We start from the raw sequence: 27,553 nt of genomic DNA, 5'->3' as shown, positions 1-27,553 counted from the left end.
GGGGATGGATGAAAGGGATCGGAGGCTCTGTGAGACCGCACCGGTGGAAACCGCTGCTCCTGCTCCTTGCATGGGCTGCCGGCTTCTCTACTGCTACAGCAAGAGACAAACTGCCTCCCGCCCCCCCCCCCCAAAAAGCAACTATACGAAACCATTATTAAAATGAATGGAACACACAAGGGCCTGCGGGCTGCCAGAGGCAAATTCAAAGACAAGTTTCAATGATCAAGGATCAGAAATACATCTATTATTTAAAAATCCTTTCCACTTGTTCCCTTCCAATCCCCAAAAGACATGCAACAACTACAAATAAACATCTGACATAAAAAGAGGCAGAATCTCTACCTTTTTTTTTTTTTTTAAACAACATTTCAGTAGCTTTGTTTTTCGCGATTTAACAATCGAACTAAGAACTACAACGGTTACCTTTCCTTATTCACAATGACTGGGACGGGGTAAGACTGGTTACTTTTATTGCCAGTGCCCAGCTGGCCGTAAGAGTTGGCTCCCCAGACATACAGCCCGCCTTCGTCGGTCAGCACTAAGGTATGCGCATTGCCACAGACGATCTGCAAATAAGAACCAGACACATGCAGAGAGGTACAAATGAGCGCGTTTTACATATCTGCTGCTCTTTCTGGAGATAATAAAACTGGACCACAACCTATAAAGAAATCAATTTGAGTTCACACACTTACACGGGCAAACAGGTAAAAATTAATAAGACCTTAAGGGGGTGATTTTCAGCTGGTGTAAAGACTGAGGGTACTTTTTACAGGCCGACTTTGCGCTGATTTTCCAACGACAAAGTACATGGGTACTTTCGCTGTGACGATTATCCCAGGAAAAATCACCGCACACATTTACACCTGTTAATACATTAATATCATGAGGCTGAATTTTTGTAATAAAGATTTTTCCTGTACGGGTCTGGTGGTCTGGATTTTTCCCAGATGTCTGTGAACAGACTCCATCTTTTCTTGCACTGCGTGGGGGAATCTTTCTTGAGAGATCCTGCTAAATGTTTAATTAAATTTGCTGGAAGCAGATATACCGTTTTTGAACCTATTCAGTTAAACCTTTTTTTTTTTAAACAGTAAGTCTGCTATGGTTCCTGCTACTGCCAGTTTGATGAGTGGCTTTAATGTTTGAAATTGCTCTTTTGGTCAAAATTTTCTTTTGGAAAAATATTTTTGGAAATTGTCTCCCTCAGGTTCCCCTTGTGACCCCTTTATGTTGACGGCTTGAAAGAAGGTGTTATGTTGTAATTTTTCTATTAATATTTATTCTTTATTTTAATTTCTTATTTGTAACATCTTATTTACTGTCCAGCAGTGTTTTTGCTTGTTACGTACTTGACTGAAATTATAATAAAGAATTAAAAAAAATAAAAAAAAACTAGGAGACAGATCTTACTGAATAACTGATCAGAATAACTGGAACAAAGTGTCTCAAATGTGTCACAAGCCCTTCTTTGAATACTTGGCTAAACCAGGTGAAAAAGCGATGCTTTCTGTGAGGTCTCTGAGAAACATAAGAAGGTGCTGCAGGCTGGCAGCGAGCTACTGTGCAAAAATGAAGGATTCTCTCACACAGTGTAGTCATAACTCTCAGAATTACCGCCCTGGACTTAAACCAATCGGGGCAAAGATCACACATCTGTTTTTGACAGATACATAAAGTACACCAGCAAATGAAACGTTTACACAACTAGTAGGTGGCAACATAACACATAAACAGAAGAATTCCTGTGCATACAGAACTTTATAAACTTGAATATGATCCAATCTGCTTTGAAGAGCAGGCTACAGAGTAACCATACCTGGAGGATATGAGTACCTTGCAGAGCTGCCACTCTACAAGGAGTTGGCAGGTTGCCAGTGCTACCCAGTCCAAGTTGTCCATTTCCATTGTAACCCCAGACATATACCTTGAAAAAAAACATTACAAAAACTAATAAATATCTTGCAATGTCTTACGTTTTGATTCTATATTTACAAAATATATAGTCTTACCATGTGGATTAAATTTTCTATTTCCCAAATGGTTTGATTTACAGTGAGCTGGATTATGAGAGGTTCGCTTTAATGCTGTACACAGAGCAGTACACATACAACTCTCACTGATAAGAAAGGTCAGACAAGTCTCCAGGCTTAGCTGTTTTAAACTGTGAGAACTTCTCCCATTTTTGTCTGAGCCCTCCACCAATAAACAACATTAAGACATTGAAGCTTCTGGCCAGGAATCAGGATCATTCCATTCTGACTCTTGCTTCAAGTCCTTTGAAGCGCTTGACCAATGAAAGTGGGATAAATCCTCATATCAAGGCCTGAAAAGCAGCCGAGAACTGTTTTGACAGGGCTCATCCACCAGCAGACCTTGGTACAGCTTACTAGATCATGTTGGGGGAGTTTCAGAACCAGATTCAAGCACAGCTTAGTCAGACTGGCAAGTGAGAGCAAATAAAAAATATCCAAGCAGTCATAGGCCAAGTTCAGTACTGTTCATCCAAAAAAACCTGTTGCGACCAGCAGAGTGATGGTAAACAAAGGACAGCCAAAATACTTAACCAGGGACATTAAGAGGGACGTCAAGAAAGAATATGAGAACTATCAGCAAAAAAACAAACAAACCTTGACATAACAAAAGAACAAGAGACCTCTGCAGATGACAGACAAAATCAAAACCAGGTGACAGCAGATCTATGGTCATAAAGGTTCACTCTGTATATGCTCAGAAGCTTTTTCCAGGAGACTCGCTACACTTTCTTCCAGTAAATGCATCACAGGCAACATCATCCATAAGTAGGACCCTTCAGTTTCAGTTTAAACTGATTCTTTTTTTAACCAAAAATCCATTGTTTTTCAAAAAACTACATTTCAGTCTTTACTAATTTTCACCCTCAGTTTCAAACACAAAGAGAGAACTTTGTTTTGGTCCTATAAAATTCATGACTGGCCCAGGTTGCCCTTGCCCCCAACCATGGGGTTTATGGCTTTTCAAAAAAACAAAAAAAACCCCCGTCATGTCTTCCATGACTTTGTGTCAAAATTCTGGCATTAGAAAATGAAAGGCCAAAGGCAAAGGTAGAACAGACCACCCGCACATCCTAGTATAATCGCCAGTTCTCAACCCTCATTTCCAGCCCTGTCCCCCAGCTTCTAAATTCTGCTCATCAAAATAAACTAAATATTTATCCAGAAAACTAATGACCCTTTTTGCACTTATTTTCTCCCATTTTTGTTGTAATAAATAAAATAGAAGAATAAAAAACACACACACACACAAAAAAAAAAGAGAGAGTATTGCCCATATGTGTGTCTTTAATGAAGTTTCATTCAATCAGAGATGGCGAGAAGGTCTAAGGAAGATAAACCAAATTAAAGTGGAACACAACCAACATACCTGTCTGAAGACACTGATTTAATCTGTTACCACCACAGAGCAAAGCCAAACTATATACCTTAACCAGTGGTACTCAACTTTTGTCACTCAGTGAACCACTCTGAAAAGCAAGTTTAGACTCAAAGACCAATATTCAGATATCTTCACCTTATAATTTTAAAAAGTGTAGTTGTAGCTCCAAATTCTAATTTTATAAGAATTTAAGAAAATGTTTTAAAAAGCGCTACCAGTTGTTCACCACTGACCGAAAACAGTCAAAAGAAACTAAAATTACAGAGTACAACCCTCATAAGGAATATAAAGATTTGCAAACCCTTCATAGGTCTACAACAACTGTTACTGAATCTTCATTCAGCAAATACTTCATTCACATTTGTTGTAGTTGTCACTATATTTATGGAAACTATTTTAATATTTTTTGACAAACTTTAAGGCATTTTAATCATTTTTTTCAGTCTATACCTTTTTTTCCATGTGATTTTGCATAGACTATGCCAGTGGGTGTAGTCAGCCATCTACAGTCCTCAAGAATATTTCTTACTTTCAAAACAGTTTTCCCAAAAGTCTAAAACCCTACTTGTTTCTATAAAAGCTAGGTCATTTTTCAATGCTTCCTTATACTATTCTTAAAACATGATTGTGAATCCACAGAAAATATTGAAGTATTAAAAAAATCTTTTGTCAAAAAAAAGTCTCCCATTTTTTTTTTTTTTTAATTCTGGTCATGCTTTCTATGACTTTGAATCAAAAATCTGCAGTGAGGAAATAAGAACATAAGGCTTGCTGTACTGGTTCCAGTATCCTGTTTCCAACAGTAACCAAGCCACGTCACAAGTACCTGGCAGAATCCCAAGGGGTAGATAGATTCCAAGCAGCTTATCTCAAGAATAAGCAGTGGATTTCTGCAATTCTCCCTTAATTGTTAATGGACTTTTTCTCCAGGAACTTGTCCAAACCTTTTTTTTTTTTAAATGCAGGTAAACTAATAGCTTTCACCACATCCTCAGACAACGAATTCCAGAGTTTAATTATGCTTTGAGTAAAAAAAATATTTTCTCTTATTAGTTTTAAATGTATTACCCAGTAACCTCATTTTGTGTCCCTTGGTCTTTGTACTTTTCAAAAGAATAAGCTGATTAACGTTTATTCGTTCCATTCCACTCATTATTTTATAGACCTCTTATATCTCCCCTCAGCTGTCTCTTCTCCAAGCTGAACATTCCTAACCTCTTTAGCCTTTCTTCATAGGGGAATTGTTCCATCCCCTTTATCATCTTGGTCGCCCTTCTCTGTACCTTTTCTAATTCTGCTATATCTTTCTTGAGATGTGGTGACCAGAACTGAACACAATACTCAAGATGAGGTTGCACCATGGAGCGATACAGAGGCATTATGATATTCTCCGTTTTATTCTCCATTCCTTTCCTAATAATCCCTAGCACTCTATTTGCTTTCTTGGCTGGGGTGCACACTGAGCAGAAGATTTCAAGGACGACTCCTAGATCCTTTTCCTGAGTGGTGACTCCTAATGTGGAGCCTTGAATTTTGTAGCCATAATTTGGGTTACTCTTCCTCAAGTACATCAGTTTGCACTTGCCTACATTAAATTTAATTTGCCATTTGCATGCCCAGTCTCCCAGTTTTGCAATGTACTCTTGCAGTTTCTCACAATCCTCTTGTGATTTGACAACTTTGAAAAATTTTGTGTCATCAGCATATTTGATCACCTCACTTGTTCCCATTTGCAGGTCATTTATAAATATATTAAAATGCATCAGTTCCGGAAGAGATCCATACGGCACTCCATTATTCACCTTTTTCCATTGGGAAAATTTACCATTTAACCCTGCTCTCTGCTTTCTATCTTTTAACCAGTTGGCAATCCACAGTAGGACATTGCCACCTCTCCCATGACTTTCTAATTTCCTAAGAAGTCTCTCATGAGGCAGTTTGTCAAATGCTTTCTGGAAATCCAGATACACGATAACAACTGGCTCACCTTTATCCACATTTGTTTACGCTTTCAAAAAAAAAAAAAAAGTACCAAATTTGTGAGGCAAGACTTCCCCTTCCTTGCAAATAAAAGCCCGCTGAAAGGCAAGGAATTACTGTTTCAGTGGGAACAACAAAGACGGCTTGCAAAACAGAACAGTGTAAGAGAAATGAAACACAACAGTACATGTCTGTCTTACCTCCCCATTGTCCGTAACTGCTGCTGAAGACAGCTGACCACAAGCAATACTAACAACATTCTTGTTATTTAAACAGCTGGTTACTCTTCGTGGAGTTGGCTGATTAGCTGTGGAGCCAGAACCAACCTGTCCAGAGTTATTGTAACCCCAAGAATAAACCTGTAAGACAAAAAGGCAATTATGAAAGTAAACTGGATGATTTAATAAAAAAAAAAACAAAAACACAAACATAACCAACCAAAATCAGAGTCAAGTTGGCATGATCATAACTGATGCTGATTCATCACCGCTGAACCTCAAATCTGGGTCATGCAGTTCTTTAATAAAATAAGACCAAATTTAAGAACATAAGAAATTGCCATACTGGGTCAGACCAAGGGTCCATCAAGCCCAGCATCCTGTTTCCAACAGTGGTCAATCCAGGCTACAAGTACCTGGCAAGTACCCAAACATTAAGTAGATCTCATGCTACTCATGCCAGTAATAGCAGAAGCTATTCTCTAAGTCAATTTGATTAATAGCAGTTAATGGACTTCGCCTCCAAGAACTTATCCAAACCTTTTTTAAACCCAGCTATACTAACTGCACTAACTATATCCTCTAGCAACAAATTCCAGAGCTTAATTGTGCATTCAGTGATAAAGAATTTTCTCTAATTAGTTTTAAATGTGCTACTTGCTAACTTCATGGAGTGCCCCTCTAGTCCTTCTATTATCCGAAAGAGTAAGTAACAGATTCACATATACCCGTTCTAGACCTCTCATGATTTTAAAGACCTCTATCATATTCCACCCCCCCCTCAGCTGTCTCTTCTCCAAGCTGAACACCCTAACTTCTTTAGCCTTTCTTCATAGGGGAGCGCTTCCATCCCCTTTATAATTTTGGTCACCCTTCTCTGTACCTACTCCATCACAACTGTATCTTTTTTGAGATGCAGCAACCAGAACTGTACACAATACTCAAAGTGCTGTTTCACTATGGAGCGATACAGAGGCATTATGACATTTTCCGTTCTATTAACCATTCCCTTCCTAATAATTCCTAACATTCTGTTTGCTTGTTTGACTGCCGCAGCACACAGAGTCGATGATTTCAATGTATTATCTACTATGATGCCTAGAACTTTTTCCTGGGTCGTAGCTCCTAATATGGAACCTAACATTGGGCCTCATTTTCTAAAGTATCGCAGGCCTGCGATACTTTAGAAGATGAGGGGCAGGGGGCCGAAACGGGGGGGGCGGGCCTGCGCTAGCCGGCAGTGATCGCACTGTCGCGGTGCGATCGTGGCCGGTTTCGCATCCAATAGTGCCACTATAGGAGGTGTAGCTATTGGGAGCGAAATAGGCAGCGAAAAGGCACCTACCTTTTCGCTGTCTGCGGCGTCGGCGCAAAGTCGGCCCCGGTGACGCCCCGACTCCTCCTCTTCCGGGGCCGACTCCACCCCCATCCTGGTATCGCACGCGGTAAGGGACTTTTTGCGTGCGAAAGGTCCCTTATCGCGTGTGAGCGGCTTGGAAAATAAGGCCCATTGTGTAACTATAGCATGGATTATTTTTCCTTATATGCATCACTTTACAAATGTCCACATTAAAGTTTTTCTGCCGTTTGGATGCTCAATCTTCCAGTCTCGCAAGGTCCTCTTGCAATATATCACAATCCACGATTTAACTACTCTGAATAATTTTATATCATCTGCAAATCTGATTTACCTCACTCTCTCCCCTGCCGTTGAAGCAGAGAGCTATGCTGGATATGCATTGAAAGTGAAGTACCAGGCTTATGTGTTTGAGCATGCATGGGAGTTCCTATATGTGCAACCAGCCCCTCAGTCTCTTTCAGAGCTTAATCATCAGTCGATTCTTCAGGGAGGTGGTCACATAATACATATATAGCTGATTTATCCTGCTTTCTACACAGAACCACATTACAGGTAAGCAACGTTGCATTCTTCGTTTACAAGCAGGGTTAAATCAGCCATAACCATTGAGAAGTCCCAAGCTGGCAACTGCCTTGTGAAGTAACTGACAATCAACTCAGACCACACCCAGTGGACAGAGGACTACCAGTACCATTTGAACTGTTTGTCCAAATGGTACTGGTCTTCTGGACACACTTTCCAGACAGGTGTAAATGTATGAATAGATGACCAAGTAGCAGCTTTACAGATGTCTTCAATTGAAGTGGCCCTAAAATGAGCCACTAAAAGTTGCTATGGCTCATATTTGATGAGCCTTGACAGGGTCTAATCTGTGAGCCAGCAAGGCCACATCAGCATACTATATAATCTATTAGGCCAGTGAGAAACATTTATTTTGGCTACTGCCCTTCTCAACCTGCCAGGATCGAAGGACATGAACCATTGAAAAGTTCCACTATAAGGTTGAGTCCTCTAATTAATATGCTAGGGGTCTCTCAAAGTCAGGAAATAAAGAGCCCGTTCTCCCTTGTGTGCATAAAGTTTGGAAATAATGTAGACAGCACAATGTGGAATGCAGACACCACTTTTAGAAGAAACTTAGGGTGAGTATGAGAACAACTCTGGTGTCAAAAAACTGAAGACATAACAAATAAGTGACCTGGGCCTGTAATTCGCTCACTCTGCGTGCTGAGGTGATGGTGACAAGGACCACCATCTTCCATGTGAGAAACTTTAGATCCACCAACTCAAGAGGTCTGAAGTGAGGTCTTTTGAGTTGGGCCAGCATGATGCTCTATGACAAGTCTCTTCTTGCCCAAGCTCAGCTCAGAGGAATCCTTCCTGTGCATAGAGTAGAAAGAGGAGGAAAGTTCCTGCTCCTAGGCCTCTTCTTGAATCCTGAATCTGGAGGAAGATAGATATTCAGCCCCTTCATACCAAGGAATCACCAGCACTCAAAGCAGATTCTAGGTGCTTCAATACAAATGTTTTTGATGAAGATGAGATGGCACTGGAATCTGAAGTTTTGCCAAAGATGTCAAGGAAATACAATCTTTGGCGGTTGATGGTCCGGGGGGGGGGGGGGGGGGGGGGGGGAACGACCTCCGAGCAGATGCCACGGCCAGGGATATCATGCACTAGGCATAAATACTGCAAACAATGCATATGATGGTCTGTTATGGACACCTTGTCATTGCAGTATGAGCAATATTAGAACCCACTGGGTTTCTTCTGTGACATATTGAGAAAAGCAGATGCAGAAAATAAAAAAAAAAAAAACAACCAGATCTTTCATAATGAGTGTATTTGCCTTTCTGCAGCAGAAATCTGACACTGACAGTACCTTGCTAGATGTCTTAACACTTAAAAAAGGAACGTGATGCCACGAATTCTGGTTCCTATAGGCCAATATCCTTCTTGAACAAGTTGGCAAAAAGTCAAGCGGAAGAGAGGATTGCCAAGGAGATAAAAAATGGTGACAAAACATTTTTCAGATACATCAGCGAAAAGAGAAAGGTCCAAAGTGGTATAGTGAAATTGAAAGGTGATAATGATCAATGTGTGGAGAGAGACGAAGAAATGGCAGAAATATTAAACAAATACTTCAGCTCTGTGTTCACTAAAGAAGACCCTGGAGAAGGACCATCTCTACACAACAAAGAAACTGGAAGGAAATGGAATAGATGAAAATCCTTTTACAGTAGAAAATGTGTGGGAAGAGCTAAAGAACCTGAAAGTGGACAAAGCCATGGGGCCTGATGGGATTCATCCAAGGATATTGAGGGAGCTCAGAGATGTTCTGGCGGGTCCGCTGTGTGACCTGTTCAATAGATCCCTTGAAACGGGAGTGGTGCCGAGTGATTGGAGAAGAGCAGTGGTGGTCCCGCTTCACAAGAGTGGGAACAGGGAGGAGGCTGGCAACTACAGACCGGTTAGCCTCACTTCGGTGGTGGGAAAACTAATGGAGTCACTGCTGAAAGAGAGAATAGTGAACTATCTACAGTCTGGAGAATTGATGGACCAGAGGCAACATGGATTCACCAGGGGAAGATCCTGTCAAACAAATCTGATTGACTTTTTTGACTGGGTAACCAAGGAATTGGATCGAGGAAGAGCACTCGATATCATATACTTGGATTTCAGCAAAGCTTTTGATACGGTTCCGCACAGGAGACTGGTCAATAAAATGAGAAGCTTGGGAGTGAGTGCCGAGGTGGTGACCTGGATTGCAAATTGGTTGACGGACAGAAGACAATGTGTGATGGTAAATGGAACCTTCTCTGAAGAGAGAGCGGTTTTAAGTGGTGTACCGCAAGGATCGGTGTTGGGACCGGTCCTGTTCAATATCTCTGTGAGCGACATTGCGGACGGGATAGAAGGTAAGGTTTGTCTTTTTGCGGATGACACTAAGATCTGCAACAGAGTGGACACGCCGGAAGGAGTGGAGAGAATGAGACGGGATCTAAGGAAACTGGAAGAGTGGTCGAAGATATGGCAGCTGAGATTCAATGCCAAGAAGTGCAAAGTCATGCATATGGGGAGTGGAAATCCGAATGAACTGTATTCGATGGGGGGGGAAAGGCTGATGTGCACGGAGCAGGAGAGGGACCTTGGGGTGATAGTGTCTAATGATATGAAGTCTGCGAAACAATGCGACAAGGCGATAGCAAAAGCCAGAAGAATGCTGGGCTGCATAGAGAGAGGAATATCAAGTAAGAAAAGGGAAGTGATTATTCCCTTGTACAGGTCCTTGGTGAGGCCTCACCTGGAGTACTGTGTTCAGTTCTGGAGACCGTATCTACAAAAAGACAAAGACAAGATGGAAGCGGTACAGAGAAGGGCGACCAGGAAGGTGGAGGATCTTCATCGGATGACGTACGAGGAGAGATTGAAGAATCTAAATATGTACACCCCTGGAGGAAAGGAGGAGCAGAGGAGATATGATACAGACTTTCAGATACTTGAAAGGTTTTAATGATCCAAAGGCAACGACAAACCTTTACCATAAGAAAAAAATCAGCAGAACCAGGGGTCACGATTTGAAGCTCCAGGGAGGAAGATTCAGAACCAATGTCAGGAAGTATTTCTTCACGGAGAGGGTGGTGGATGCCTGGAATGCCCTTCCGGAGGAAGTGGTGAAGACCAGAACTGTGAAGGACTTCAAAGGGGCGTGGGATAAACACTGTGGATCCATAAAGTCAAGAGGCCGCCAATGAAGAGTGGGTGACTCGCCAGAATGATGGCTACTGCCTGGACACAATACCCTTATTCAATAAACATACACATGGTTACTGTGACTCCAACATCACTCTAAGCTTCAACAGCAAGAGGAAATGTGGAAAAAAGGATTTGCACTCACAAAGCCGGGAGTAGCTGGCTTGTTACGGCGGTTACTACCCCAAACCAAATGTGCCTGATACTTTACTTTAGATGCATATCCAGCATAGCTCTCTGCTTCAACGGCAGGGGAGAAGAAAAACAACCAATAAGGGCTGTATAACATAGTCTGGGTTAAAACAAATAAGCATGGGTGTAGCTTGCTTATTGCGGCGGTTACTACCCCTACTACCCCCTAACTAATCAAGCTAGATATTTCACTTGGATGCAGCTCCATCACTGCTCTCTACATTAATGGTGGGGGAGGAAGGGAAATAGAACCAAGAGCTAAAAGAAACAGATAAGTATGAGAGAAAAAATGTGTGAAGCTTGCTGGGCAGACTGGATGGGCAGACTGGATGGGCCGTTTGGTCTTCTTCTGCCGTCATTTCTATGTTTCTATGTTTCTATGAACACAGATGTTAAAATTTTGGCTAAGATTTTACATCTCAGACTGGAGAAAGTGATGGAAAATTAGTACACCCTGATTAGATGGGTTTCGTGATGGGCAGGGTATCAACTGTTAATACCCAGAGATTGTTTAACATCATGTCTCTGGCTAAGGATAAGATTGCCGGAGCAATGTTAACACTGGAAGCCAAAAGCGCCTTTGATGGGCTGAAGTGGTCTTTTCTTTTTTTAGTGTTGTAAAAAAAAAAAAAAAACAAACAACAAAAAAAAAACCAGACTCCCGGTCTCATTTGAAACATGGATAAACATAGAAACATAGAAATGACAGCAGAAAAGGACCAAATAGTCCATCCAGTTTGCCCAGTAAGCTTATGGTAAAATTGGCTGTGCCTTGTAGGTTACCCCATGTTTATCAGTTTCCCACACTGTAAAAGTCAGGGCCCTCAGTTGCTGTTTGGACCCAATTCCCCATTATGACTTGCAGTTGAAGCAGAAAACAATGTTTGAGTTGCATCAACAGTATCAAGGCTTATTGGTTAAGGGTAGTAACCATTGCATCAGCAACTTACCCCAATACTTGTTTCCCAGACCATAAAAATCGGGGCCCTTGTTGGCTGCTATATGAATCCAATTCCCTTTTCCCCCCTGCCGTTGAAGCAGAGAACAATGATGGAGTTGCATTAACAGTATCAAGACTTATTGGTTAAAGGGTAGTAGCCAGCGCACTAGCAAGTTACTCCATGCACTCTTTTCTTCATTTCCATCCTTTAGTCTTTAGGGATCCACAATATTATCCCATGCCCTTTTGAATTCTTTAATTGTTTTGGTTTTCACCACCTCCTCCATAAGGGCATTCCAAGCATCTACCACCGTCTCCGTGAAGAAATATTTCTGACACTGGTTCTGAGATGTCTTACCTGAAGTTTCATTTAAGAACATAAGAAATTTCCATGTTGGGTCAGACTAAGGATCCATCAAGCCCAGCATACTGTTTCCAACAGAGGCCAAACCAGGCCACAAGAACTTGGCAAATACCCAAATACCAAGAAGAACCAAGAAGATCCCATGCTACTGATGCAATTAATAGCAGTGGCTATTCCTTAAGTAAACTTGATTAATAGCAGTTAATGGACTTTGCCTCCAAGAACTTATCCAAACCTTTTTTAAACCCAGCTACACTAACTGCACTAACCACAACCTCTGGCAGCAAATTCCAGAGCTTAATTGTGCGTTGAGTGAAAAAGAATTTTCTCCGATTAGTCTTAAATGTGCTACTTGCTAACTTCATGGAATGCCCCCTAGTCCTTCTATTATCTGAAAGTGTAAATAAACGATTCACATCTACTCGTTCAAGACCTCTCATGATCTTAAAGACCTCTATCATATCCCCCCTCAGCCGTCTCTTCTCCAAGCTGAACAGCCCCAACCTCTTCAGCCTTTCCTCATAGGGGAGCTGTTCCATCCCCTTTATCATTTTGGTTGCCCTTCTCTGTACCTTCTCCATCGCAACTATATCTTTTTTGAGATGCGGCAACCAGAAATGTACAGAGTATTCAAGGTGCAGTCTCACCATGGAGCGATACAGAGGCATTATGACATTTTCCATTTTATTAACCATTCCCTTCCTAATAATTCCTAACACTGTTTGCTTTTTTGACTGCTGCAGCACACAGAGCCGACGATTTCAAAGTATTATCCACTATGATGCCTAGACCTTTTTCCTGGGTGGTAGCTCCTAATATGGAACCTAACATTGTATATCTACAGCAAGGGTTATTTTTCCCTATATGCAACACCTGGCACTTGTCCACATTAAATTTCATCTTCCATTTGGATGCCCAATCTTCCAGTCTTGCAAGGTCCTCCTGTAATGTATCACAATCCACTTGTGATTTAACTACTCTGAATAATTTTGATTCGTCCGCAAATTTGATAACCTCATTCATCATATTCCTATCCAGATCAGTAATATATAGATATATTTATTTATTTATTTTTATATACCGGTGTTCCTGTATTAAAATACAGATCACATCGGTTTACATTGAAACATAAAAATTATGCCAAGAGGCGGTACATATAACAAGGTTATAGAACTTGGAAAACATGGAAAACAGATTCGAATAATAACACTGATAAAGTTGTAAAGTCTCTGAGAAATCAAATCATAAAATCATAAAATAAGGCGTATTTGTCTAAGATAAATGTGATCTGCAAAAGGTATTGCGATGGTGAGAAAATCTTGATAGCTGGAGGTAAAAAATAATCAAAGTTCTGGAAAAGCTTGGCTAAACAGCCAGGTTTTAATTTTCTTTTTGAAGGATGCGAAGCAGATCTCAAGGCGGATGTCTGGCGGGAGCATGTTCCATTGGACGGGTCCTGCTAAAGAAATGGTACGTTTCTGATGTAAGGATATCGTTGAAGGAACATAGAGTGTGCCTTTATAAGCTCCTCTGATAGGTCTAGTTGAAGAGTGAAAACGTAGTTGGGTGCTTAAGTGGAGTGGGGATATGTTGTAAATAGATTTATGAATTGCTGTGTATACTTTATAGAGAATCCTTTGCTTAATAGGCAGCCAGTGGAGGAGTTTTAGTATGGGGGTTATGTGGTCTCTTTTATTCGTATTGGTAAGGATTCTAGCTGCAGAGTTCTAAATCATCTGGAGGGGTTTGATGGATGAGGTTGGTAGGCCAAAAAGGAGCGAGTTGCAATAGTCAATTTTTGTTAGTATAATGGCTTGTAGAACCATCCGAAAATCATTGAAGTGGAGAAGTGGTTTCAATTTTCTCAGGACAAGAAGTTTATAGAAACAGTCTTTAGTGGTGGTGCTTATAAATTTTTTGAAGTTAAGCTCATTATCTATCATGACGCCGAAATCACGTACATATGGTGAGTGATTAATTGTAGGAGTGGTAGAATTGAGTGGGACAGCTGGGTATATTAGATTGTTATTAACGTCATGATTGATAATTAAGATCTCTGTTTTGTTGTTGTTGAGAATGAGGCTGAGAATATATATATATATATATATATATATGAATATATATATATATATATATATATATATATATATATATATATATATATATATAGAAAAGCGCCAATCCAAGTACAGATCCCTGAGGTGCTCCACTGTTTATGCTTTTCCACTGAGAAAATTGACCATTTAATCCTACTCTGTTTCCTGTCTTTTAACCAGTTTGTAATCCACGAAAGGACATCGCCTCCTATCCCATGACTTTTTAGTTTTCTTAGAAGCCTCTCATGAAGGACTTTGTCAAATGCCTTCTGAAAATCCATATACACTACATCTACCAGTTCACCTTTATCCACGTTTATTAACCCCTTCAAAAAAATGAAGATTTGTTAGGCAAGAATTCCCTTGGGTAAATCCATGTTGACTGCGTTCCATTAAACCATGTCTTTCTCTATGCTCTACGATTTTGATCTTTAGAATAGTTTCCATTATTTTTCCCAGCACTGAAGTCAGGCTCACTGGTCTATAGTTTCCCGAATCATCCCTGGAGACCTTTTTAAATATTGAGGTTACATTAGCCACCCTCCATTCTTCAGGTACAATGGATAATTTTAGTGATAGGTTACAAATTTTAGCTAATAGATTAGAAATTTCATTTTTTTATTTCCTTCAGTACCCTAGGATGCATACCATCCGGTCCAGGTGATTTGCTACTCTTTAGTTTGTCATTCTGGCCTACTACATCTTTCAGGTTCACAGTGATTTGGTTCAGTTCGTCTGACTCATCACCCTTGAAGACCATCTCCGGAACAGGTATCTCCCTAACATCCTCATTAGTAAATACGGAAGCAAAGAATTAATTTAGTCTTTCTGCAATGGCCTTATCTTCCCTAAGAGCCCCTTTAATCCCTTGGTCATCTAATGGTCCAACCGAGTTCCTCACAGGTTTCTTTCTTCAGATGTATTTTAAAACGTTTTAATTATGAGTTTTTGCCTCTATGGCCAACTTCACTAAAATTCTCTCTTCGCCTGTCTTATCAATGTTTTACACTTAACTTGACAATGTTATGTTTTACCCTATTTTCTTCAGATGGATCCTTCTTCCAATTTTTGAAGGATTTTTTTTTGGCTAAAATAGCCTCTTTCACCCCACCTTTTAACCATGACGGTTATCGTTTTGCCTTTTTCCACCTTTCTTAATGCGTGGAATACATATGGACTGCGCCTCTAGGATTGTATTTTTAAACAATGTCCATGCCTGTTAAACACTTAACCTTTGCAGTTGCACCTTTCAGTTTTTTCTATTTTCCTCATTTTATCAAAGTATCCCTTTTGAAAGTTTAGTTTTAGAGCTGTAGATTTACTTATTGTCCTCCTTCCAGTTATTAGTTTAAATTTGATCATGCTATGATCACTATTGTCAAGAGGCCCCCCCACCGTTACCTCTCTCACCAAATCCTGCGTTCCACTAAGAATTAAACCTAAAATAGCTCCCTCTCTTGTTGGTTCCTGAACCAATTGCTCCATGAAGCAGTCATTTATTACATCCAGGAACTTTATATCTCTAGCAAGTCCTGAGGTACATTTACCCAGTCAATATTGGGGTAATTGAAATCTCCCATTATTATTGCATTGCCAAATTGGTTAGCTTTCCTGATTTCTCTAAGCATTTCATCATCTGTCTGACTATTTTGTCCATTTCATGACCCCTAGGTCGACTGATTTCTTTCCAATGGAAAAGGTTTTAAGTTTGTACATCATTAAAACCTTTCAGGTATCTGAAGATCTGTATCATATCACCCTGATGCCTCCTCCCTTCCAGGGTATACATATCCTTCAGTCTCTCCCCATAGGTTTTCTGATACTGACCCCACAACAGTTTGGTAGCCCTTCTCTGGACCGCCTCCATCCCGTCTCTATTCCTTTTGAGAACAGGGCTCCAGAACTGAACATAGTACTCCAGATGAGGCCTCACCAAGGACATCACCACCTCAGTTTTCTTACTGGATATTCCTCTCTCTATGCAGCCCAGCATTCTTCTAGCTTTAGCTATCGCCTTGTCACACTGCTTCGCCCATCTTCAGATCGCCAAAGACTATCACCCCAAGATCCCGCTCTTGGTCCGTGCACATCAGCCTTTCCCCGCAAACACATACAGCTCTTTTGGATTACCGCATCCCAGATGCATGACTCTACACTTCTTGGCATTGAACCCCCAGCTACCAAATCTTTGACCACTCTTCAAGCTTTCGTAAATCACTTTCCATTCTCTGTACTCCTTCGGGCGTGTACACTGTTGCAGATCTTGGTATAATCTGCAAATAGATAAACTTTACCTTCTATCGCATCCGCAATGTCGCTCACAAAGATAGTGAACAGAACTGGTCCCAGTACCAATCCCAGTGGCACTCCACTTAACACGGCTCTCTCTTCATTACATGCTGTCTCCTACCAGTCAACCAGTTTGTAATCCATGCTATCACCTTGGCGCTCACTCTGAAACTTCTCATTTTGTTCAGAAGCCTCCTTTGTGGGACGGTATCGATAGCTTTGCTGAAATCCAAGTAGATGATGTCAAATGCTGTTCCTCAATCCAATTCTCTAGTCACCCAATCAAAAAAATCAATCAGATTTGTCTGACAGGATCTTCCTCTGGTGACTCCATACTGCCTCAGGTCCAGCAACTTACTGGATTGTAGATAGTTCAGTAACCTTTGTTTCAGCAGTGTCTCCATTAATTTTCCCACCAATGAGGGGAGGCTAACTGACCTCTAGTTCCAGCCTCCTCTCTGCTACCATTCTTATGAAGCAGGACCACAACCTCTCTTCTCCAATCTCATGGCACCACTCCCGTTTCCAGGGATCTATTGAACAGGTCATTTAGCGGACCCACCAAAACATCTCTTGACTTCTCGTAGTATTCTGGGACTTATTTCATCCGGCCCCATGGACTTGTCCACATTCAGTTTTCCTAGCTCTTCCCATACAAACTTCTATAAAGGAGTTATGTCTAGCCCATTTCCTTCTACAGTCTTGTTGACCAGTAACAGTCCTTCTCCAGGGTCTTCTTTAGTGAACACCAAACTGAAGTATTTGTTTAATATTTCCGCCATTTCCTTGTCTGTCTCGACACATTTCAATTTCACTATACCACTTCAGGTTTTCCTTCCCTCTTATATATCTGAATAATATTTTGTCACATCTCTCTATCTCTTGGGCAATCCTTTCTTCCGCTTGATCTTTTGCTTTTCTGATTTCTTTCTTAGTCTCCTCTCATTTTCACCAGATATTGTTCCCTATATTCCTCTTTTTGGGATCCTTTATACTTCCTGAACACTGATCTTTTTGCCTTTATTTTTGCAGCCACTGCCTATGAGAACCAAATTGGTTTCTTTTTCCTTGAGCTTTTGTTTACTTTTCTAACATATAGATTTGTTGCCTTTGTAATAGCTCTTTTTAATCTAGCCCACTATTGTTCCACCTCACCCATTCTCTCCTAGTCATCTAGTTCTTCCTCCAGGAACATCCCCATTTTGTCAAAGTCTATATATTTGAAATTCAAAACTCGGGTCTTCATGTGACTTTTGTATCTTATTCGCAATATCAAACCATTCCATCTGATGATCTCTTGTATTCAGGTGGGCACCTGTCCGGACATTAGAGATATTATCCCCATTTGTGAGTACTAGGTTAATTATCACACTCTCTCTCATGGGATCCATTACCATTTGTTTGAGCATAACCCCTTGAAGGGCATCCACTATCTCTCTACTCAAAGATTCCACGAAGGGATACTCTAGTCTACAACCAGCAAATTAAAATCTCCAACAAGCAATATTTCTCTTTTCTTTCCCAACTTTTCGATGTCTTGATCAGATCTCTGTCCAGCTCTTCTGTCTGACTAGGAGGCCTATAGACTACACCGATGTAAATGGAAGCACCATCTTTTTTTTTTTTTTTTTATTAGGACAGCCAAAAAGGTTATTCACCTCATGTATTTGTTCAAGAGGGAGATGTAATTTGCCTTTAGCAATCTATGAGTAGGAAGTGAACCCTGGCTCCCCTGGTTCAGGGTCCATTGGTCTGACTACTAGGCTACTACTTCACTCCTACTATTACCCCAAGGCCAGGGTCTTAACTAATGGTCAGCTCAGCCTTCAGATTTGTCTCCCATTATGAGTGGTACAAGGCAGGGATGCCCTTGTCACCAGTGCTCTGACTTGGCTATTGAGATATTAGCCTTCAGATTAGAGTGTGTCCAGCTATACCGTTTTCAAGCGGGAAGTAAGGAACGTTATTTCTATGTACAAAGACCATGTCCTTCTATTTCTTCCAAACTTTAAACAATCAGGTCGCCAGGTATTAGACCTTCTGAAAGAGTATGGGCAGATGTCTAGATACAAAGTTAATTTTAATAAATCTGAAATATTTCCCATAGGGGTGGCAACTGAGAAGGATAGCCCGCAATGTTTTTCACTTTTTAGGAAGGCTAAGCACAGTATTTATTATTTGGGAATATGTGTGCCATGGTCAGTTAAACACAGAGGGATCTTCGAGAATGGGATGATCATTTCTTGTCATGAACAGGAAGAATTAACATTATAAAAAGGAATGTGCTTCCTCATCTCATGAACTTATTCCAGCATGTTCCATGTTACTTAGCTGACATTTTCTTCTCTACTATCAATAGCTCCCTTATTAAATTTATATGGCATAGCAAATGCATTCACATCACGCTTCAGGCACTGTGGTGGCCCAAGGAGAGGGGAAGAATGAATCTTTCTAATTTACAAGCGTATTACTGGATGGCACGCCTATATGGGGCCATAATTTGGTTACACAGGGATAAACGTACCCCATCATTCTGTTACGCTCGCTGCCCGCGGCAGCCCCGTGGTGCAGTCCCTCTCACCTTTCTAAGCAACTTCTGGACTCCAGCTCCCCGTCGCTTGTGGCAGTGGGCCACTAGCTCCGACCTCGGGCTCCCGCCAGCGCCTCCGGCCCTGCTCCACTTCCCAGGACTTCCAGCCAGGATGCCTCCATCCGTCGGGCCTCTCCCCAGGGTTCGCAGAGAGATGTCGCCAGCAGCACCGTACCCCTCCCTAAGCGCGCGCATCAGTAAACCTTTTAAAGGGCCCGCAGCAGGAACCTGGCTGTGGACCCAGATGCTGACATCAGATCCTTCAGCGTATAAATGCTCGGGCCTCACACTGAAGCGTTGATTTTGCAACAGGTCTCCTCGGTTCCGAGTACTCGTTGCCTCCGTGCTTCCTTGTTCCATGTTCCTGATTGTCTCCAAGTTCCTGATTCCTCGTTCGTCTCGTCTGTACTTTGATTCACCTCCTGGTGCTGACGTCTGCTACGCCCAACCACGCCTGCCTTCTCCGAGCTTGACCTCTGCTACGCCTGACCACGCCCGCCTTCTCCGAGCCTGACCTCTGCCACGCCCGACCACGCCCGCCTTCTAGGTGCCTCGATCTCTGCTACGTCCGACCACGCCCGCCTTCTAGGTGCCTCGACCTCTGCCACGCCCGACCACACCCACCTTCTTCGTGTCCCGACCCCTGCCACGCCCGGCCACGCCCGCCTTCTCCGTGCCTCGACCTCTGCTACGCCTGACCACGCCTGCCTTCTCAGTGCCTCGACCTCTGCTACGCCTGACCACGCCTGCCTTCTCCATGCCCTGACCAAGCCTGCCTTCTCCATGCCCTGACCAAGCCTGCCTTCTCCATGCCCTGACCATTGCTACGGATAACCACGCTATAGACTCCTGTGTGTCCAGAGTTCTTCGTTGCTTGCTACACCTTCCAATTGCAGCCAGCTCTCATTCAAGTTCAACAGTGATGCCTCTGTCCCTATCGTCTGGATTTGGACTCCTAAGGCTCCGGCCTCTCTATGCTCAAGCACCTTCAGACAATCCTCGTTCCTTGGTGCTTGGGTTCCTGTACTGGGTCCAGTATAGGATAGAATTACGCCACCTGCTGGCTGCTGTCTCTGGGCTGAACTACCTGTCTTTGACATCCAATCTCGAGGCCCGCCTAAGTCCTGCTGGCCCTGGCACCCAAAGGCTCAACCCAAGGGGAACGTGGGCTGGTATAGGTGAAGCTCCAGTAGCCTCTAGCTTCAACCCACTCCACCTGCTGACGGTGGGGACCCATAGGCCCTTGCCTGCGGGTTGTGTCAACTCCACCTCAGTCCAAGAATCCACCTCTAGTGCAACACATACCTAGCAGAAAGACTGGATCTTTCCTGTTGCGGGTGCTCATAGGCCCTTAGTTGAAATGAAACACTTTTAAACATGTTACACAAAGTCACTTTTCTTGTTCTAACTTTTTGATTTCTGATCATAGGCAGTTTTATATTTACTAATGAATATAACAACCATATGCTTGTTTTCCTAGAAAGACAGGTGCTGAAAGCTAGATAAAAATGCAGAAAGAACTGGACTAGAGGTCACAGAAACTTATCTTGAATAAGGACAAGGCCAGTTGGCATTCCATCTAGTTGCGAGCCATAGATGATAATATCAGCATACGAGGCGAAGATAAATTATCATGGAGATAGAGAGCAAATTACCACATGGCCATTCAGATTATTTGTTTATAAATGAAAGCCAATCATAGAAATTTTGCCAATCATGTAACCTAGTTTAGGGGTTGGAAATATACAACTGTAAATTCTATATAATGCTTTGTCATCAGTAAAATTATTTGAGAGAGAGTTTATGTTGGTGCTTTGCGTAGCAACCTGCCTCTCCATAAGGACGCCTTTATATTATTTTATAGCATTTAAATAAAAAGCTTGAATTTTTAGAAAATTCTTCCAGACTTTTGAATCTGCGTTTCCTAAATTTTCCTAAGATCATGGGTAAATTACCTATTATGACTTTAAGAAGATTTTTTATGGATGTTTTGCAATTTCCAGCTGATGCTTTACCATTTATTAAAAAGGCAATATTTCTTCCAGTTTCTTTATGCTCTAATTCTCCATCTCTTAACATATCTCAACTTCTCATAACATCTGGGTATGAAGTAATTGAATATGCAGCATTGCTTGATTCCTTTGCATTTGATAGTGATATAAGTAAGATTATGTCTTCTTATTTTCAACATCTAGACTCTGATTTGTCTACATTTACTAAGGAGCGAAGGAAAGGGTTTCACCATCATCTACAAGTCAATCCATCACTACACCTCCCTGGACCTTCAATATCCACTCAGCCTTCATATCTCTCAAAGACCAATCGGAGAAGTACACCGAGGATCCCTTCAGATACCGAACACAAAATCCACATGACACACAACAGCAAGAGACCGGGCTTTCTCAACAGCCGGATCCTCACTTTGGAACTCCATCCCCACTGATCTACGACTAGAACCCTGCCTACCAACTTTCCGCAAAAGATTAAAGACCTGGCTTTTTAAACAAGCCTTCCCGGACAACTCATAACCATCACCTGCTACTGCAACAATGTTACTGTAAATATTCATTAAGTTATTATTATTACGTTAAGTTAAGTAATTATCTCTTTACAAATCTTTACGCCCCACTGTTCCTCTTTTTTCTCTCTCCCAGTTATTTTACCCCTGTTTTTTGTAACTGCTTCCCCTTGCACAAGTTTAGTTCTACTGTTCTATGCACCCCTTGTTTCATGTAAACCAGCATGATGTGACTTGTTCTTGGAATGCCGGTATATAAAAAACCTAAATAAATAAATAAATGGGGCTTCCTTTATGCTTTGATACCCCTGTAAGTGTCATGTTAAATATCTTTCGGATAATTATATTTTTTTCTCCGAGCAACTTAGTTCTTTTATTGATACAAAAAAGAATTTAACGTCATCTCCCGTCCCCTCTGACCATCAATAGGTTTAATTTAAGTTTCAAGGTGGTTATCATTGTTAGGAAACCATTAAAGAAAGGGCCTTATTTTGCTCCTCTGTTTTCTTTGCCTCCCCTGTATATTTTCCTTTGTTAGAATGGCTTAATATCAATAGTAATGTTGCTTAAATCTTATTTTCTACATGTTTTCTGTAAGACTTACCATTTCATATTATGTTACGAAGTAATGAATATGTAATTTGTACTAAAAAAAAGTTAATAAATAAAAAGCTTTTCTCATCAGCTGTTGGCTCTAAGGGGATCATTTATTCAGAGAAGCACAACACCTGCCTGTTAGAATCCGGTGATTCATCACACATTAGAAGGGCAGGAAGAACCTGTGTTAATATATCTCACACAGTCAAGGTGTAGAAGGCAGCGGGTAAAAGGATGAGGTTATCTTTGGGTCCTCTTACCTCCGTTGAGAAGGAATCCTTTCTTAACTGTCCATACTTACAGTAAAGAATCTGCAGAATGGTGGAGGGTTGGTCTGAAATTACTGGGCCAGCTATGGGAGGAGGGAGAGGTTGCTCTTCAATCTTTTGTGGTCCTCTAGCTGAGCATGAACTGAGGACGGAGTCTGAACTATTATAGGCAGATTATAGCGGCAATCATCGGGGAGGGGAGTGAGTTTCTGCTCCTCCCTCTCTATTCAAGAATCCCTTTTTTCAAGAGAATGTGCCCAAGAAGTGCATTTCCTTGTTCTACAAGGCTATTAATGGTACTTTGATAGCCCGAAACTCATCTTTGTTCTGTATTAGGCAGTGGAACAGGGACATTTGTTTACAATCGGATGATGAGGATTAAAAATTCTGGCAAAGGGCTCATAAAATATCAATATGTCGCACTTATAGATACCTCCTCTATTACACTGCCTTCTCTCCTCCCTTGTCTCCCTTTTTGTTTGCAAGTCTATTCTGTAGTGCTTAGTGAGCAAGTGCAACGAAGCCCACATTGCTGCTTTTTATATGACTATCAGAGAGACCAATTTGCCCTCTGCCCAGGATGTGGACTGTGCCCTTGTAGAGTGAGCTCTGTATCCCTCCGGTACTGGTTTCCCTTTAGCTATCTACGCTGAAGCTGTTACATCCTTAATCCATCTAGCTATGGATGCCTTTGATGCTGCTTCTCTCTTCTAAGCCCTGCCAAACAAAATAAAAAGTCTGTCTGACTTATGAACATTTTTGGTTGTGTTAGAGGGCTTGCGAGTTAGAGTAGCTTAAGAGGGGTAATATCTAGAATTCTGGAGTTGGGGAAAGCAGAGTTGCTTACCTGAACAGGTGTTCTCCAAGGACAGCAAGATGTTAGTCCTCACACATGGGCGACATCATCAGATGGAGCCCGGCACGGAACTTTGATCTCAAAGAATCTAGAGCTTTCAACATGTCATACTGGGCATGAGCAACTGTAGTCATCACCCTGCCCCCTAGGCAGAGTCCCTCAAGTCCATGATATAGCTAATAAATGGAAAAACCAACTCCCAGAGGAGGCAGGTGGGTATGAGGACTAGCATCCTGCTGTCCTCAGAGCACACCTGTGACAGGTAAGCAACTCATGTGGTAGTCCTCACACATGGGTGAATCCCTAGCTATAGGCTGTCCAAGCAGGATAAAGCAGGAAACGGCACAGTGCAGAAGCATTACCCGTCTCCCTTTTGCCTGTGAGGCAGCCAACCCACAAGAGGTCCAAGTTGAAGAAGAGTTGGGTTCTACAAAGAAAAACCATAGAAATGAATGGGACACAAAACCCTCATGCTTAGCAGGGGCACCTAAGGCAGAGGAGTGATGAGAGTGTGAGCAGAAGCGTACTCCGCATCATGGAAAACAGTACAAACAGGGTTTGGAACAGTAACCCTGACAATGAAGTAGGCCTAGAACCTCCTGGGTACAGGAAAAAGCCTAGAGTTGTAAACAAGAGAAGGACTCTTGGACGAATGACCACACAGTTTCTAGCGGTTTTAGAAGGCAACCGAAAAACAACTGAGGCCTGATAACTCCCCAGAAAAACTGTGGTCCACTGACATACGAAGGACAAAATCTCTCTGCAGAAGTATGCCCATGTGTGTCTGATAGGCACAATGGGCAGAAAACCCAAGCAACGCATGGAGAACAATAAGCAACAATGGCAGGGCTTATTGTTCTACCATGCAGGACAGCGGTAGAGTTCCAGGGGATGAACGGCAACCCCCGAATGGATCGCTAACCCAACTCCCAAGCAAGGAGAAAAGTTAGGCCTGATGCTTACCCACAATGCACCCTCTCAAGGGCAGAGCCATCCATCCTGCCTACAGGATCGGTCAGGTGAGCAGGAAGGCACTTTGGGCAACCTAGTGAAATGAAAAAACTAGAGGCAGTATTAGCCAGAGCCTGGAGAAAATATAGGGAAAACATGGTGCATCTTTCCTTGAAGGTATAAATTAAGATATACCACAAAAGCCTTAGCTTTTCCTCCTCTCCCCCCGACATTCCAGCTGGAAGAAGTCGAAGAGAGCAAGAATACAAGGAGGCAGACTGCTGGATTGCCACAGTAAGCACAAGTTGCCAGGCGGTATATCCCATCTCCAAGAGAACAACTCACTGCCGATTCCAGCAGGGAGGTTACCCACCGAGACAGAGCCCTCAGCCTGCTTTGGAACAGTTGAACTAAGTACAAATTCCCCAGGTAAGAAATCCAGAAATACTCCACTAAGACACTGGAAGCCAGGCTGCCGCAAGTGCAACGCGAACAGAATTTCTTCACCGGCCTGGAAATCCGAAGGGCACCAGGGCAGGGTCAAGGCGATCTCGAACAGATTGCCAAGCACCTGGCAAAGGTATTAATATCCCAGCCATGAGTGCAAATAGTTCCCCCAAGGAACTATTTGCACTCATGCTGGGATATTAATTACTGAACAATTAGTTGCACTCATGCAACTAATTGTTCAGTAATGGAACAATTGTTGCATGAACCAGGACTTCCCTGTCCACAGACAGGGTTATCTCCAAAATGGGGAAGTATAGCTTGCAAGCCACTATAACCAAGAGCAGCACCTATGTTGCAGGGTCCCTCGTCCCCCAACTCCTTTATTCATGGATAAGGCAAGAGGCTGAAAGGCATACTCGCCAATTAGATGGACTAGAACCCTCCTCACTGAGGCAGGATCCTGCAGGCAAAAATGACTGGCCATAACAGTCCATTGAGCTCAGCAGGCATCAAGGTGACTCCTGGATGGGAGAAACCCTGAAGATTCACCTGGGAGCTACTCTGGAGAGGCTCCCTCGTGAAATAGGCCTACTGTGCCTTAGAGTAACTGAAAGAAAGCACAACCGCTTGACTGGCGCTCGCAAGGAACCAAGAGTAACCGCCAGTAGAAGTGGTGGCATCCCTTCTCCGGGAATGGAGAACGAGGGATATCCTTTGTAGGGGTAGACAATCAGGTATCCAGAGGGTAACCCATAAGGGTTGCCCTGGAACCCGGTCAAATCTCTCCTCCTTCAAGGGAGAGAAGTAATGGGAATCGGGGCCTCCTGATCCCAAAAACTTTCAACTCTCCCAAATAGAGCTGAGGTACAATCACTAATTGCTGAAGTTCAGAAGTGACCAATCTACTACTGGCAACTATCTCAGAAGAGTGGGTCACAGTAATCAATCAATGGAGGAGCCCCAGCAAAAACAGTCCAATGACCGCCTCTGCTGATCCCCGGCCCTGGCCTCCCAGGAGATGCGCAGATTCAAGAATCAAGACTCTGGCTCAGAGATAAACATGCCAGGGATGAAACCTCAGGGACTTATCCCACAAAGGGGGTTCATGACACAGAAGGGGGTGGAGAGACATATTCCTCTTCCGAGGAGAAGAGGATGCCCGACACTATCCTCCCGGTGTCCACTCCCCTTACAGTTCGATCAGGATGCAGTCCTAGATCACTCCTGTGGCTCACAACCTGTTGTGCTCGCCACAAAGGAAACACACACACACACACACACTCCCATACAGCAGAGGACAACTGGAAAAAAAGAGCCCTTTGCTGTAAAAACACACTGACCAGTACTCATACAGTGGCATCCACTTGCTGGAGTAGGTGGCTATGCACTGCCAAAAGGCAAATAGTGTGTGATGATGCCTTCCTCACCAGTGCTTCCCAGCACTTTGCAGTGCAGAACTGACAAGGAGGCAGAGGCCATGACGTGACGATGGCAGAACCCTGGCTTGGCAGAAACTGCACAGACAGGGAGAATGCTGCCTGTCACCGCCCGAGGCATTCGGACTAGACACCTTGCCTTACCCATCTGCGTATGCTGTACTTCACTGTAACACTAACTCACAGTGGAGTGAACAGGAACAGTGTGACAATGGTGTCCCCAGGACCACTGGTGCATTGGGCATGGTATGGTGGGTGGTGCTCCATGGCGTCGCCATCTGAGAACACTCCAAGAGGCTGGATACAACCCTTGAAACTGCATCGGAAATGGCTCACCTTCATTTCCCTCAAGGAACGATAGTAGAGAAGTCTATGGCAACAGACTGTGCCCATGGAACCCTGTGGTGATGTCCCGCGGCATTCAACCACATCCACTGATGCCCACAGTGGTGACCCTGCCCATAGAGTCCATAGGGCTATAGTGCGTACCAACGAAGGGTCACATCAAGGCCACTGATCAATGCGGCACCCAGGGCTTCGATGGCGCTTGACTGAATCACGATCAGATCAAGTGAATATAAATCCTTCCTCAGCACAACAGGCTCCCATGGACCGCGACCACCCGGCGGTACCTGATGAAACATCCGGTGCCCGAAGGCATCAATGGACCGGCGGTACCAAGGATGCCAGGGGCATCTGCAGGCAGAGACTCTGTAGCCCCAAAACAGCACATCGATGCTCAAAGAAACCAATGACTGCCAGTGCTATCAACTGTCTCTCTCAGCTCATCTATTTGCCCAAAGGAGTAATTGCGGCAAGCTCAATGGCATTACTTGTCAGTGGCTATGGCTGACAATAGCCCCACTAGGGCACAAAACTGGCTGGGGCCTCCGACGCCCCCTGATTCCAACGGCGCAGGGCCCCGAGATCATCGGCATCATGGTGCAAATAGCCGTAGCCCATGATGGGGCAGCACAGTGCACTGTCATCACTGGAAAGCAGAAGGGGAGGCTACATCTTTCAAAGCTCTTGTCCGTGGAGACTAGTTCCTTTGAGTATGGGGAGGATGAACTCTTCCCCAACAGGAACGGTATGGTCCTCAATCTCTTCACTGTCTGTCCGACCTACATCGATGCTGATCAATCAGTGAAACAACATGAACTCCTGTCTAGGTAGGACTCAGGCGAATCCCTGGGCTCAGTGGTCTACACGGATCACCCACAGACTACATTCAGTCAGTCCTGACAGCACCAGATAAAAAGGTACAAACAGAGCAA

At 42.9% G+C, this 27,553-nt stretch overlaps 1 protein-coding gene across 5 annotated transcripts in view; it reads right to left on the bottom strand.

Moving 5' to 3' along the window:
• The window catches only part of RCBTB2 (RCC1 and BTB domain containing protein 2), a 126,684-nt gene that overhangs the window by 50,788 nt on the left and 48,343 nt on the right, over positions 1-27,553 (bottom strand). For 4 of the 5 annotated variants that reach the window (XM_029602863.1, XM_029602865.1, XM_029602864.1 and 1 more), the window contains exons 6-8: positions 5,598-5,756; positions 1,823-1,930; positions 427-569 (exon numbers count right to left, since the gene is read on the bottom strand). In XM_029602863.1, coding sequence (XP_029458723.1) covers positions 427-569; positions 1,823-1,930; positions 5,598-5,756 — 410 coding nt within the window. Of the gene's footprint in view, positions 1-426; positions 570-1,822; positions 1,931-5,597; positions 5,757-27,553 lie in introns of those variants that run through there. The other variant, XM_029602866.1, reaches the window with a different exon arrangement.

The sequence above is a fragment of the Rhinatrema bivittatum genome, chromosome 5 (assembly GCF_901001135.1).
Source record: "Rhinatrema bivittatum chromosome 5, aRhiBiv1.1, whole genome shotgun sequence".
Classification (NCBI taxonomy): domain Eukaryota; kingdom Metazoa; phylum Chordata; class Amphibia; order Gymnophiona; family Rhinatrematidae; genus Rhinatrema; species Rhinatrema bivittatum.
This window is presented reverse-complemented; position numbering and strand designations above follow the sequence as displayed.